Genomic DNA, 16,461 nt, shown 5'->3' with positions numbered 1-16,461 from the left:
CAACAGGCGGAGGAGAAGGTTATCTTTCTTTCCTCCCCCGGACTTTGGCCTTATAGTTTACCGCAAAACGCATCAAGGTTTCTCAGTTGCGTTGATCCTGCGACACTTTCCGAGCTCATGAACGTAAGCAAAATAAAACTGCGTGGTGTGATGCACACTTTATTTTTTCTAGAACCACCTGCTCTTATGTCGCGTTTGGGACAAACACCAATGTCCCTTTCCATCGCACAAAGAGAAAACATAGCGTGTTTACACTTACCTTAACAGCAGATAAAGCTCGTTTTCCCCAGTGAGGCTTGTTGCTCCGGAGGCGTGTGTCTAGTCGGCGGGGGTATCGGAGAGTCAGCGCAGGATGTGAGGAGGAAACGCAACTACAGCCCGCCCCTTCATTCATTTCATGAGATTAAATACAGCAAGCTGTTCATCTTCAAAGGCTGCTCGTGGACTAATAACTGTTAGTAGTGCTTTTAAGTAAGTTGCTTTGTCCCATTCTCTGAAAAAAGAAAATCTATTCTTTTCTCTGCTGGGGTTGAATTTGTAAAATTCATGTGAATGTGAATTTGTTGAATAATAAATTCATATTTTCAAAATGAATTTATTAAAATTGCTTACAATCAGCATAAATAAATATAGATAAATTTTCATTTTGAAAAATTTGAACATGGCTAAAATATGGCTAGCTGTGGAACAAGCAAAATAAATTGTAGTATGAATTATTAGTAATTAATTAAAATAGGGATTACCATATAAAATGGAGAAAATGTATATTATATTTTATATCTTATATTTATTATTATATTTTATTCATATTATATTTTAACCATGTCATATTATATGAGTCAAAATCATATTATAATTCATGGGGAAATGGGCATTCCCTATGCAAACAAACACATTTGTTGCAAACATGTTTCTTATTTTAGTAATCATTTACATATTTTTTTAATGTTGCATATGTGTTATTTTTTTATGTTTATAACATTATTTTCATTATGCTAGTTTTGAGAAAGTACAGATTTGTCATAAAGGTACTTTTAATTATTTAAAGTACCTACATCTGTCAATGTCCCCAAAATGAAAGCAAGGACAAAGCAGGGACAAAGTAAATTATGATTCCCAATGGACTTCAATAATTCACATTCACAGAATCTTTCACATTATGGAAATAATCCTGACAGTTTCTCAATGCACGCAGCTTGACTTTCTGTTGACTCTCCATTTGATCTCAAACACCAGCCTCAGTTGTTCTCTCTGCCCTTTTGTGCACAGAAGTTCCTCTGTGTGCCTTTCTCTTTCAAACCTCAATCCCGGTAACCTAATAAAGTCAAAACCCCATTAGGAGAACATAGGCAGCCATAGGCAGCGGATATAAGCCGCAGTCACCTGTCTGTGACACAGTTTTCCATCTGAAACAGCATTAGAGAGGAAAATGTTATCCATCATGTCTGAATTCATGGAAAGAGTCTACTGAGAGAGCGAAGAAACCACTTAAAGTGCGAAATGTCATTGCTAATCTGTATTCTGGCTCTGTTAGGGCTCCTAATGGAAATGAACACAAACAAAAGCGCATTGAATTTGAGATTAGAGTTCTGCATCTTCTATCTGTTTTTTCCAGATAAAACGTCTGTTGATCGACAATAGACTGCAAAGTTTTCATTCTGGGAATCAAATCTGAGTCAAATCAGCTGGAAATCCAGGTACAAGCGGTGACATGAGGGACAACAAACATACAAACATCGGGAAGATGGCAAGAAAGGATGACATTAACAATGCAGCAGATGACAGAGAACTTTGAAAAGGAGCTCAGCCTATTGAACTGATGTTTATCCTTTTGAATTTGTCTCATTGTGATTCCCGCCTGGTTCTGTCTGGTTTTGTCTGCCGCTCCCCTGTTATTTCATTGTTGTGTCCTCATGTCGTCCTCAGTTCTAAGCTATTAAATGGCACCTTCGTGGTTTGTGTGTATATGTGTGAATGGACACATGAAAACGGCCTTCGGGATAGTGAAAAGGACCAAGAAAAGGACAAAAGAAACCTACTGACTCACAGGCCATAAATGTACACACACACACTTCCTCCATGAAGTCTCAGAAAAGGCTTTCATTTAGCAGACCAACTGCAAGGCCAAGGACGATCCTGCTGTTTCAAGACCACTTCTACACACAGATAAAGACATTCAACCAAAAAGCAAACTGTTTCTGTTTGGTCATTTCTTAAAGGAATAGTTCACCCAAAAATAAACATTTGCTGAAAATGCACACACCCTCAGGCCATCCAAGATGTAGATTATTTCTCCATCAGAACAGATTTGGAGAAATTTAGCATTAGATCACTTGCTCACCAGCGGATCCTATGCAGTGAATGGGTGCCGTCAGAATGAGAGTCCAAACAGTTGATAAACACATCACAATAATCTACAAGTAATCCACACGACTCCAGTCCATCAAATAATGATTTGTGAAGCGAAAAGCTGCAGGTTTGTAAGAAATACCTCCATCATTTAGGCATTTTAACTTCGCTTCTGGCCAAAATAAATACCAGTCAGTAATCCATAATAATGCTTCCACCAGTGAAAAAGTCATCCCCTGTTGTCCTCTCACATCAAAATCCATCAACATATTTGTTTAGAACTGTTTTGGACCATTTTGGCTTGTAAATTATGCTTGATCTGTGCATATTTCTCTCCTGATTCATAAGAGATGACTTTTTCACTAGAGAAAGCAATATTATGCAGAGGACAAATGTCTTAATGATGGACTTGTTTAGTACAAACAAGCAGTTTGTGGATTATTTGCATTAGTTGTGGATTATTGTGGTGTTTCTATCAGTTTATTGGACTCTCATTCTGACGGCACCCATTCACTGCAGAGGATCCATTGGTGAGGAAGTGATGTTCTCCAAATCTGTTCAGATGAAGAAACAAACTCATCTACATCTTGGACGGCCTGAGGTGCATTTTCAACAAATTTTCATTTTTGGGTGAACTATTCCTTTAAGAGCAAGATAACACAACTGAAAGAAAAAAATATGTGCGATTAAAGGATACTTACTTGACGCAAACAGTCTCAATGCCAGAAACGGGTTTCTGGAAATTAAAAAAATAATTAGTGTTTTGCTGTTTGCTGCCCACATTTTCAGTGTTATACATGAGCAGCCCATGTGTTGGAAGTCCTCTCAGCAAGATACAATAGACCGTACCTTTATTTCGGTCTAGTAGATCACACCATGAGCTCCATTACTGTGAGTGTTCTGAAATCAGCACTGATCGAGTTTGTTTTTCTGGCCAGGACTGCCTCCCACATTAGCTCCAGGGATTACACAAGCAGATGAGTGGGTGGCATGTAAAAACATGGAGGGGGCCGCCGTTCGACTCCAAATCTAGAATCCCACACCTCTCTTTGTATACAGACACATGTGAACTCGCTCCACTGTGGGCTTAGATTGGCACAGGCAACAGCTGCTGGTAAAGTTTCTTCTGTGCTAACCATAAATAAATGCAAAGAAAAAAAGATTTAGTAAAATTTTTTTTATATATTTATGGGGGCGGTCTTGTGGGCTGCAGTCTTTTTTTATTTTTATTTTTTTTTTAGCATTTTTCATGGAGCAGATTCAAATAAGAGCATTGAAAATAAAATGTTAAAAATGTTGTTGATCAAGTCTCAAGATTAGCATTCTAAAGTCTTAAAAGTTAATTGCATTTAGTTATGTTTTGTATCTGGAGTCTCTGGGATACCCAACTGCTGTAAGTAATGCAATATACATTTCATAAACATTTTATTCAAGTTTTTAAGTTGAAATTTTGTTGAAAGGAAATTCAGCCAAGGAAATTCTTAAAAATTTTTAAACTATCAACCTGCTATTTCACTACTACGTATTTTTGTGAAATATTTAGCCTAAAAGTTCAGACAGGACGTAAATGGCGTTAGAAACTCCGAGGTCATGGGTTCGATTCCCAGGGAATGAACGGATAAGATGTAGCCTATACTTTGAATGCAGTGCAATCAGTTTGAATAAAATCGTCTGTAAATGAAAAAGTACATGCTTGTCCGAAAAGGTTCAGCCTTGAAATGGACTAAAACGTAATCGGCCTTGTGTCCTTTATTTTGAGAAAGTGGAGGTGCGATACTTGTGTGGGAGGCACTAATTCAGCTACTGATATCGCTCCATTCTGCACTCGCTGCGCTCGAGTTCAGTCAGCACAGTCTTTCAACTCCAACTTTCAGCGTGATCCAGACGCACTTGACTGACCGCAACGCGACGAATTGGCCAACTAGGATCCGACGACATGTTATGAACTGAGAAATAATGGATTAACATGTTAAACTGAAATAAAAGATGCATTCTGATCTGTCAGACTCCGTGTAGCGCGGCGATGCGCAGCGGCAGGTGATGTGGATGCTGACGCGTCGGGGCTCAACTGGTCTCCAAGCGGCGCTTAGAAACTGTGGAAGAACATTTACACGATTGGCTTTCAGTAGGAGTCAGAATCATGGAATTGAGGGACTATCCACTAAGTCATCATGAGAATTTCAATATTAGTTTCTATTTAGGCATTTATTGTTTATTAAAAACAGCTGTGCGAATTAACAAATGGGCCGTTTTAAAGCGCAAACCTAGTATTGCTTATTGAATTACGTTTTAAAACTTTTCTAGTACATTTAGTGACCAACACTTGCCCTTATCGAGTTAATCCGGATCCCGTTGGCTCGTATGGGACTGAGGCACTCATCGCGGTGCCTGCTCCTGCGGAGAAAGATGGCGGAGGCGGAGAGCTCGGAGGTAAGTCAAAGATTCCTTAAGTCATCTATAATACATCAATGCTCGTCCGAACATTCATATATCTACTTCTAAATCGCTTGAGATTCATTCTAGTCGCTTGTATGTGTTTAAGTGCATGATTGCGTAAAATGACGCGCTGGTTTGGAGGTCATACAAATCAGTGCCTGGTGATGTGTAGGACTATGCAGACTAATAACCACCGCGATCCGAGCAGAGCAGAACACGTCCAATTCACGGAATAACGTCCTGAAAGCGATCACACAGACCACACCGAACGCTAAATAGAGAGGTTTATATTAATATTTATGTTGCGAGTCTAGGTTGCGTAAAGATTAGGCAGTCAGACAGATGAAACCTCAAAGGCAACAAATTATCCTATAATTTTGTACCTAAACGATAAAATAAGACGATGAAGTTAGTCGTGTGCTTGCTGAATTGAGCAGTCATTGATCTTTTATGTAGTCTATTGGGTCATCGCGAGACGGCTGAGCGCTGTCCTTGGTGCTGCAGTATTTTGCCCCCCTCCCCAGCTAATTAGCATATTCACCTTTGCATACCTGATTTTAATGTTGACGTTTGTTATTAGGTCACTAAATAACACAAGCCCTGAATAGCAAGGTGAAGAAAAATCACAAGACATAAAAGTGCCCCCCATTCCATCTGCTTTGTTAATTGTTTTCAGTTTTTACAAAATTGTCACATTTTTCTTCTCAATTGCTTTTGACGTTTGTTCTATCTATCTATCTATCTATCTATCTATCCATCTATCTATCTATCTATCTATCATCTATCTATCTATCTATCTATCTATCTATCTTGAAAAAAAAAAACATTTGCAGAAAAAGGTGCCTCGGTGCCTTCTGTCCATCTGCTTCATTAACAGTTTTTCACACATATTTTTTAGAACACTGTCTATTTTTAATTGCTTTTTTGGCATGTTTATTTATTTATTTCATATATAAAAAAATCTATGTACAAATCTGAATCTATCTATCTATCTATCTATCTAAGAAAAAAATCCCTCAGTGCAACAACACCAAGGTCATGTGTTTGATTCCCAAAGAGTGCACAAACTGATTAAAGTCGGAGTAAGAGTTATTTTAGATAAAACTGTCTGGCAAATGCGTCCAGTAAGTGGTGATGTATGACAGTGAGCCTATCATTATACTATTGTCTTGACCAGCAGCGCCAGCAGCATATTTCCAGTGCTCCCTCATCCAAGTCCTTACAACCATCTCCACTACCAAAGCCAGTGACGTCCGTTCATCATGTTCCTCATCCTCCACACACGCCGCACGTCTCCGCGCTTTCTGCCTGTCCGGGCCGAGGCAAGATGGCCAAGCTACTCAACCCGGAAGAGATGACATCACGGGACTACTACTTTGACTCCTATGCCCACTTTGGTATTCATGAGGTAACTGGAGTCCATCAAGCATAGTGAAGTATGCTAGTCTAACCTAAGATGAAAGTGTGTTTTTATATTGTTCATCTCTGTTGCTTTAAGGTAGAAAAATATCAGAAAATTGTTTCTGCTATAGAACTTTTATCACATGCAGCCGATTGTAAGAACTTAAAAAACCACCTTCTAACCTCATTCAAGAAGAACTGAGAGAACACCTTTGATACCGGCATATTTAGAGCATGAGGGTCAAACTGTTGACAGTTCTTGATAACAGGAAAAAGAAGGATGAGAGTAAGATAACAAGATGGAGAAAGGGAGAAAGAAAAGGAGAGATAATTAGAGTGGAAGGAGAGGGGGGGTTGGAAAGATGTGTATCAGTTAATCCCAGCAGGCTAAATGGAGACCTGTCTCTATAAAAAGAATCCTGGAGACACTACGCTTTGTGTCCTATATACTGTCCTCCACAGCCCAGTCCAAAAGAAAAGGTGAGGAAACGAGGAATAAAAGTCATGGACTCAAATTCTCAAACCTGCACCAGTAAAATATGTACAGCCATACTCTACTGATCAAATATTTTGGGGTCAAATTTAAAACTAATTGCATCAGTCTGACTAAAAGTTGTTTTTTTTCCCCTCTCAATAGGAAATGCTAAAGGATGAGGTGAGGACACTGACCTATAGGAACTCCATGTACCACAATAAACACATCTTTAAGGATAAGATAGTTCTAGATGTGGGCAGCGGAACCGGAATCCTCTCCATGTTTGCTGCCAAGGCAGGAGCCAAACATGTATATGGGGTGAGGACTCAAATTACTCATTACAAGTGTGTTTACTGTTGTCACGGTGCGTGCGGGGAGATGAAGCGAGGACTCAATTGCAGGAGAAATGGTTATTTATTTTAATAATAAAAATGAAACAAAAACAAACTCAAACCACCCCGAAGGGGAAAAACAGACAGGCAGGCCTAAAGCTGCACACATGCAGACACGAAACACACAATGAGAAATGACGGATCAGCACAGGATGACAGACACCAGGAGAATAAATAGGAACCAAACGAGGAGGCTAACGAGGGAGACACAGGTGGAGCAACTTAAACTATAACGAGGTAACAAGATGGGAGGGGCAAGACAATAGACAGGAGAGAGTACATGGCAACAGACAAACACAACACAAGCCATGTGCTCACAGAACAGTCATCTGGTGGCCCTCCTGGGCACACCCGCTGAAGACTGTGACAACTGTTATATACAATAGCTTTGAGTTAGAGGGCAACATGCAGGCATTACTGCAGATCTGACTCTTTTTTTACACTCACAAACAGGGTGCGAACTACGGGGGAGCTAGGGGGAGCTCGGCTCATCAAATATTTTGGGGTCAGTAAGGTATAGTTGTAATGTACAAACATTAACGATACGTTCTACAAAATCTAATTTAAAACTAAAGTTGTTTTTTTCCCCTCTCAATAGGAAATGCTAAAGGATGAGGTGAGGACACTGACCTATAGGAACTCCATGTACCACAATAAACACATCTTTAAGGATAAGATAGTTCTAGATGTGGGCAGCGGAACCGGAATCCTCTCCATGTTTGCTGCCAAGGCAGGAGCCAAACATGTATATGGGGTGAGGACTCAAATTACTCATTACAAGTGTGTTTACTGTTGTCACGGTGCGTGCGGGGAGATGAAGCGAGGACTCAATTGCAGGAGAAATGGTTATTTATTTTAATAATAAAAATGAAACAAAAACAAACTCAAACCACCCCGAAGGGGAAAAACTTGTTTCACCTATCAATTCGTGTCGATAAAGTATAATAGGGTAATCCTGTGTAGTGATTTATCCTATATAGCGCTTGCATAAAGCAAGTAGTGCATACACTTGTAGCTGTTATGTATCTTTGTAAGTCATTGTAAGCCCTCATTCACGCACAAGCGCACGTTATAAAAAAAAAAACAAGTGGGCTCCCCCAAAGTCCACGGTATAGTTCGAACACTGCTCACAAATTTTATCTATGTTTATCAGGAGAGACAGAGTGGGAGAGCGTTCTGATAATATCAGTACCCTCACTGTGCTTCTGGTCTGTAGTTAGATAACACTCCACTGATCCACCCACTAGGTCCAGTTTTAGTTTTTTTTTTAATCTTTTCTATGCCACAATATTCAAAAGAGGTCTCTGATTCTGTCCAGAACACAAATACATATAAGCAGAAACGGTTCACAGGTTCATAGATGTTTAAAATGTAAAAATGTATTTAGTTGGCAGATAGTAATAACATTTATCTTTATTTTTTTCATAGATTTTCCGTTAAAGCACACTTGGGCTTAGGGTAAGCAAGAATGAGACTGTTCAAGCAGAAAATAATGGCTTGATTACACCAAAATGCAAATGCAATATGCATAATACCAGCAGGAAACCGGAGTAGATGGCTGTGCTGATATTCAGACCAACAACATTATTTTGGTTTAGAAACAATATTGCCAGTTGTTTTGTCTATTTTTACTCTGCCAACAAAAACAATTCCAAACACAGTCCAAGAAGAATCAGCAAGAAGAATCTCCCAGCCACACACAAAATGATGTTCCTTGAATATATTGGTGGTTTTGAGCGATCCGGTTGAGTGAATGATTCATTGACTCATGCATAAAGACAGCAGTTATTTGATTTGTTCCTGAATGAAACGGTGATTTTAAGCAAATCGGTTGAGTGTAAGATTCAATGACTCAAGCATACAGACAGTAGCCACTTGTTTTGTTCCTGAATGAATCAGTGGTTTTGAACAAATCGGTTGAATGAAAGATTCAATAACTCACGCATAAAGACAGTAGTCACTTGTTTCGTTTCAGAATGAATCAGTGGTTTTGAATGAATCACTTGAGTAAATGATTCAATGACTGACCCTTAAAAACAGTAGTCACTTATTTAATTCCGGAATGAATAAGAGTTTATGAATGAATCGGTTGAATGAATGAATCATTAACTCACTCATAATGACTTTTCGCTACCTACTGGCATAACAATGTAATTTGCAAAAAGAGTCAATGAAACATCATTGCCACTAATTCATAGACTGACAGTCAGCCTGGAGCATGCAAACAAAGTCAAGCAGATTGATACAAACAGTATATTCCACAAAATATTTATAATAATTCTTTATATAAAATCTCAAGTTATGCATGAAAAACTGTCTTGAGTCGGCTAGCAGACCTCTAATATGGTTCATTCGCATACATATCACTTAAGAATAATGTAATCATCTTGATAGTTATGCTATTATAACTAAGCTAATTATCTTTTTTTAATAGATTGAATGTTCCAGTATATCAGAGTATTCAGAGAAAATCATCAAATCAAATCACCTGGACAATGGTAAGATTTACAATCCGCAGCTCATTCCTGTTAGGACAAAGCACAGTGTTTAGGTCTGATCTGTGTTCATGTGTGGAATAGAAGAATCATACATTTTCCTGTTGGCAAGAGTAGTTCCATAACACAGGAAGCAGCATAGTCACTTCCTGTAGCTGACACCCTCCTCTTGTGGTGTGATGGCAGAAGTTATTTAGTTGTCCACAGCAGCTCTCATTAACACTGGAGAGCAGCAGGCGAGTGAGAAGCCTGAGTCAGCGTTAGAGAGTCACTGCTGTACACACACACACACAAACACACACAAGCATGGTAGCTGGACATTGGCAACTTGCCTTTTGCAAAATAGGAAAAATGGTGAGGATGGGTTTGTGGAGTATGCTGCGGGCTCGCCATGTATATGGCGCTGGATGCGCACACACACACACACACACACACACACACACACACACACACACACACACACACACAAACACACTCTAAAAAATGCTGGGTTGTTTCAACACAACTTTGGGTCAAATATGGACTAACCCAGCTGTTGGGTTAAATTTTTTAATAAAAATTTTAACCCAAAAGTTGGGTTAGTCCATATTTGACCCAGTTGTGTTGAAACAACCCAGCATTTTTTAGAGTGCACACACACAGGCATGGCCAATTACGTTGGCAACTTGCCTTTTGCAAAATGGGTAAAATGGTGAGGATGGGAGAAAGGAAAGAAGAGAGAGAGAAAATCATGAAGAAACCCATTAATCAATGTAGCTTTATATTGCCATTCTTTTTTGTGCCTAAATATACTGGGTTCGTAACCCATTTGATTTCTGTGACGCATTTATGAGTGAAACAAAAAATGTGGGATGAGACTTGATTTTATTCATTAGGAACTGATAATAATGTAAAACTCTAGAGTCATTTTATTATTATAAATGTATTTATTTAGAATAAAATCTAAACATATTTAATATTTAATTGTAAATTAAATAGTATAAAATCAGCTCATCCATTTATATTTTAGATAATAATGATAAATTATTATCTAATTTAGATAGCAATTATAATAATTAATAAAATGTGTTATTTTATGACCATGTATTATTTATACTAATATACTATAATTTATACTAATACAAATAATAATAAACTAATTTATGTTCATAAATTTTCTGTGCATTTTGCAGTTATTACCATCATTAAAGGGAAAGTGGAGGAGACTGAACTGCCGGTGGATCAGGTGGACATCATCATTTCAGAGTGGATGGGCTACTGTCTTTTCTACGAGTCTATGCTCAATACTGTCATCTACGCCAGAGACAAATGGCTGGTTAGTTTGTGTGTGTGTGTGTGTGTGTGTGTGTGTGTGTGTTGGCTGTCTCAAGGCCAAGGTTATGTGACTAATTAGAATGTGAAGCATGTGTCCATGCTGAAAATTATCATTTATAATGGGAATGAGTGGCTAGTCATTGGGCTGCTGATGAATGTCTACCACTGAATGACAATTTGGTCCAGAGGACAAGAGGCTTGTTAAACATTTTTATGGAACCATTGTGTTAGTGCCAGGGCATTGTTTCATCCTAGGGTTATTTTTATGGTGCATTGAACAGGAAGGAAAAGAAAGAATGTGAAGTCACTGGAATAATAGGAATATAATCACGCATATGCCAGGAACCAGTTTTTTTTTTGTAGATTAAAATGTTATATGAGGGCAGTTTCACCAATGTCCTGTGATGTGACATGCTATAATTACTCTAAAATCATTTAAAGATTTAATATTAATAATAGATTAATAATAGATCTAATTTAGATAAATTTATATTATATTATATTATATTATATTATATCATATTATATTATATTATATTATTGTGTTTTATGACCTATCATTCATACTACTACTACTTCTAATAATAATAATAATAATAATTGTATTTTGTATTTCTAAATTGTAATTTAAAAATACAAAAATATGTTGGACATACATCAACTATCCATTAATCTTTTTCAGTGGTGATCTGTAGATTCTCTTTCCTGTCGTTTTTCAGAAACCTGGTGGTTTCATGTTTCCAGACAGAGCGACTTTGTATGTGGTTGCCATTGAGGACCGGCAATACAAAGACTTCAAAATCCACTGTGAGTACAAACACTCACAGTGCTTTGGAATTGCAAGGAAGTGACATCATGATATACTTCTGTGTCTGATGTATACAAGTGTGTTTAGTGTTTTGCAAATCACTGTGCGTAATGTTTTGCAAATAGTGTGAAGCTGACAATGTGCTTACAGTTGTGCAAATCTAGCCTTGTGTTTTGCTCCTTGAGTGTAAGGTTTTGCTAATTGTTGGAAAAGTTTAATTTTAGTGTGTAAGCAATCGTAAAAAACTGTAAATTAGCATTTAATACTGAATCTGTTTCTTGTTCTGCAATGTAGCTTGATCAGTGGCTCATTTAGGTACCTTACTTTTATTTAGCTTTAAAAAGAATTGAAAAACACTAGAAAAAAATCCTGTTGGGATCCATTACTCCCCCGCAGCAAGAGGTTTGCTTTTTCTCAATCCCTTTCACTCCCTCCTTCTTGTTTTGGATGGAAGTGTGAGATTCGCCTCGGCCTAACGCTCATGTGAGGGGATGTAATCAAATGCTGCCAGACACAGAGGAGGCAGGAGTCTATTTTAGGGCCAAATGAAGACGACCAGACACAGCCAGAAAGATTTTCTGCTTTTTCAGGCACATATGAGTTTAAAATGTCTTAAAAATATATTTTCTCTATGCTTGCAGGGTGGGAGAATGTCTATGGTTTTGACATGACGTGCATTCAGAACGTTGCTATGATGGAGCCCCTGGTGGACATAGTAGATCCTAAACAAGTCGTGACCAACTCCTGCCTCATTAAGGTACCAGTATGTGCTCTATATGTGTGTATACGGGAGCAAGATCTGAACTGAATCATAGTACTGACTGATAGGCTACTTTGGAACACATGTAGGGCGTTACAAAACAGAATAATTCACAGTAAAGAGTGCCTGATGACAGCGTGGTAACGTGTGTTCAACTCAACTCAACACATGCACAAACACAAATCATTCATTTAAATTAGCTAACAGAAATTACTCTTCATGGGATATAATCAGAGGCGGACAGTAACTAAGTACATTTACTTGAGTATTGTACTTAAGTACACTTTTTGAGTATCTGTACTTTACTTGAGTATTATTTTTTCTGGGTGCAAGTATTACGTACAACAATAAAAAATATGTGCATTGACATAAAAAAGGAAATTTACTTTTGGTACTTAAGTACTTTTAAAAGCAAGTACTTCTGTACTTTTACTTAAGTAAAAATCTGTCTTTACAACTTTTACTTGTAATGTAGTAATATTTGACGAGCAGTATCTGTACTTTCACTCAAGTAATGGAGTTGAGTACTTTGTCCGCCTCTGAATATAATGCTAATAATACCATCATATAGGTAATTTGAAGCCTTACATTTTGTTGTAATAAAGTGCTTTGTCCTATACAGTAGGAAAGAAAAATCACAAACGAGATTTCTTTAATATCTCAATGATTTCTCCTAAACAGGAATGAGATTAAATTTATAATATAATATAATATAATATAATATATAATTTAAATGACAAATATTTAAAATCGTTTAAATAATTTTAAAAGTAAATTAGTTGTTTTAATAATTTTTTTAAATGTTTAAAATAGGTTTAATTTATTGCATGCCACATCACAAGACACTGCTTAAATTTTAGCCTAATTCTGTTAAAAAAAGACCACAGTAATCTCACATCTCAATGTCTCAAATTGTGCTCAATCTTATCTAGAAAGCAAAGTTTAAATATAATCAGATCTTAGTATTAATTCTCAAAGTACCTGAAATAAGCTATCTATATTTCTATATCCGTAACTCTGTAATCTTACTGTATTTCAATAATTGTCTCATTTTGTCTCAGAGAAACATCTAAAATAAAATTTATAAATTTAAGTTTGTCTTATTTGAGAATCCTGAGCTCTAAAAGAGCAAACTATGAGCAATAATATCCTTATTTTGCATGAGCAAGTTTATGATCTGTGACACTGAAGACACTGAATGTAAAATATGTCAAAAGAAAAAGAGACAATGTAGGGGACAGAGAGAAAGCTGGATAGCCACCAGCAAATGAACAAGAAAGAAAGAAAGAACGAAAGAGATAGAAAGAAGAACAGAAGAGAAGGCTATGCTTTCAACGAGGCTCTGGATCAAACTCTTTGAAGAGGAGAATGATTTCGGCCTCTTTGTGAGGTGTACTAAATGAAAAGTTGAATTGAACAAATGAAAGGGTCAATGCTGCTACTGATCTGTTGTTCACACAAAGAGTAATAGGATCTTTGTTCACCAAGGCTGATGCTTGTGCCAACTCCTCTACTTATACAGGCACCAATATGGCCACATCCGAACAATAGTCTTTGAAACCGGATCTGTTGTGATGTGTGGGTTAAGGCTATATGACATAAACCACATTACACTTCAAGCTTACAGTAGATCACAGCTTGAGTATCTCATAGCCTATCATCAAAGGAGTTAGTGCAAGTATGCGGGTCAATCATAATCTCTACATAAACAATCTCTATGCCAAAAAGTGTGAAACGTGACGTATCGCTTTCAGGAGGTGGATATCTACACGGTGAAGCCGGAGGATCTGACATTCACCTCGGCCTTCTGCCTGCAGATCCAGAGGAATGACTATGTTCATGCTCTCGTCACGTACTTCAACATTGAGTTCACCAAGTGTCACAAGAAGACGGGCTTTTCTACAGGTTCAACCGTCACTTATTCTGTACCTTATTATCACTTACAAATAAATCTGGTACTAACCGAGTCGTACATTCCCTTCAAGCCCCCGACGCTCCCAGCACTCACTGGAAGCAGACGGTGTTTTATCTGGAGGATTACTTAACGGTGCGGAGAGGAGAGGAAATCCTGGGCAGCATCACCATGAAGCCCAACGAGAATAACGAGGTGAGGCTGTGAATGGAGCTGGAGAGAAATCTAATCTTTAAAACCGTGGTTCTCAACCTATTTGACCCAAGGCCTCCCATTGTCAAAGACAATATTTGAAGGTCCTCGAAGATATTTCTGGTACTTCTGCTGTAATGACAAAGCCGTTTATTTTTAAGCTTTTTTAATTTACAGAAACTTGACAATGTATTAAAATAATTAAATTATAGAATTTACTGAAGTGAATGTTCTTCAGGGTTTACACTTTTCATTACCAAAGAATTTACAAGACTTTTCTAGTTTGTGATTACAGGTTTTAAAATTACAGTTTTTAAACTTATTATTCACAAATAGCAATTTCTACTTAGAAATTTAAATAACTAGAAAATATATATATATTTATTACTAAATGTACCATAACCTTTTATGATTTGACTAATTTCCATGACTTTTTCAGGTCTAGAAATCACTTTTTAAAAAAAAGGAATTAAAAAAAGAAACACATGTTCATTTTAGCTGCTTATTTTAAACCATTTTAGGCCATCTTGCAAATAGCAATATCTTCCCAATAAAATATTTTAGAACTTGACGTAACTGGAAAAAGTTGATATTTATTACAAATTTTCCCATTACTTTTTTTTTTTTTAAGATTGTATTCATTGACGTCTTTTTCATGTCTAGAAATCCCTCTTTTTAATTTTCTCATACAGTATAACAAATTAAAATATGAAATGCATCTTCATTTAGCCATTATAGCTTATTTTTAGCTTGTTTTAAAATCCTTTTAACTTATTTTCAATCATTTTAAGCAAATAGCAGTTCCTCCTTTAACATAACTAGAAAAAATTATATATATTTCAAAATTTTCCATGACTTCCAAGATTGTATTAATTTCTGAGAAATAGATCTTCATTTTAGCAGTTTTAGCCTATATTTAGCGTTTTAAGCCATCCTGTGGCCCCCTTGGATGTGTGCTGAGGTTCTCTAGTGGGTCCCGGCCCTCTGGTTGAAAACCACTGGTTTAGAAAAAAACAAGAAACAAAATGGCAAAAAAGTACTGAAGTAGCCAAATTTGATTTCTTCCAGCGTGACTTGGACTTCACCTTTGAGCTGGATTTCAAAGGACAGCTCTGCGACGCAGCCATCTCCCACGACTACAAGATGCGGTAAAACTGGAGCGGCATCCTGAGTCAGGCCACCGTTTCCCAGGGAGATTCGGCGGAGAGACGGAATGTGCCTCTCCTCTACCTCTGTCTGGATCAGAGAGGCTGCTGAACTGCAGGACCCCTCGGTGATGTCATCAGTGCGAGTCCAGCAGTAAAAGCAATAGTGTCATCACGTGTCACCTTCTAAAATGCACATAGAGGATAGACTGTGAAAACATCACTTTGAATGTAACTGTTAATGAGTCTGAGAATGTCAAAGTTTGTGTTTATTTAACCTTATAAGATGTTACCGAACGGCAATGCCAATGTGAAATCGTACAATAGTGCCTCATCGAACAAGGCTTCAGTTTGGATGCATACATGAAAAGAGCATGAATGGCATTTTTTCACTTCATATTTGATGTTTTGCTTATATTTAAGTGCTTTTATTGTGTTATATTTATTGGGTTAGTGTTGAGTTGTTTAATATAGTGACCACTGGCGTGTTTTCTGCCTTTGCTTTATTTTAATTTATTCAGGATTCACTCAAGATTTTTCTAAAGAACCTCTAAGAGCAGCTACACTATTTTAAATCATTCTCATCAAATGTACAAACTTTGTTATTTTAGAGTAACATAATGTGACAGTTTTAACTTAAGAATATTTTTGGTTTCGTGTTCTCGTTCAATTGTCAGGTCATTGTCTGTTGGAGCCACCGATGTTTGCTCCTTTGTGTAAAACAAGACGAGCAGAGCAGTTCAGATGAAGACAACAAACGAGGCATGACATGTTCGACACTG

General features: G+C 37.3%; 1 protein-coding gene across 2 annotated transcripts; it reads left to right on the top strand.

Annotated features, from left to right (window-relative positions):
• Window positions 1-4,191: 4,191 nt before the first annotated feature.
• On the top strand, window positions 4,192-15,706 carry prmt8b (protein arginine methyltransferase 8b). 2 transcript variants are annotated; one of them, XM_016574647.1, is made up of 10 exons: window positions 4,192-4,779; window positions 5,966-6,193; window positions 6,824-6,979; window positions 9,488-9,551; window positions 10,721-10,863; window positions 11,582-11,669; window positions 12,312-12,427; window positions 14,185-14,335; window positions 14,416-14,537; window positions 15,603-15,706. In XM_016574647.1, the coding sequence occupies exons 1-10, from the start codon at window positions 4,711-4,713 to the stop codon at window positions 15,684-15,686; spliced, it is 1,221 nt and encodes a 406-aa protein (XP_016430133.1). In that variant the 5' UTR covers window positions 4,192-4,710; the 3' UTR covers window positions 15,687-15,706. The 2 variants fall into 2 exon arrangements, with proteins under 2 accessions (XP_016430133.1, XP_016430132.1); XM_016574646.1 differs by having other exon boundaries at window positions 5,963-6,193.
• The last annotated feature ends 755 nt before the right edge of the window (window positions 15,707-16,461 follow it).

This window comes from Sinocyclocheilus rhinocerous, unplaced genomic scaffold (assembly GCF_001515625.1).
Source record: "Sinocyclocheilus rhinocerous isolate Xijiao unplaced genomic scaffold, SAMN03320098_v1.1 scaffold1164, whole genome shotgun sequence".
Lineage (NCBI taxonomy): Eukaryota > Metazoa > Chordata > Actinopteri > Cypriniformes > Cyprinidae > Sinocyclocheilus > Sinocyclocheilus rhinocerous.
Note: the sequence above shows the minus strand (reverse complement) of the source record. Positions and strands in the feature narration are given on the sequence as shown.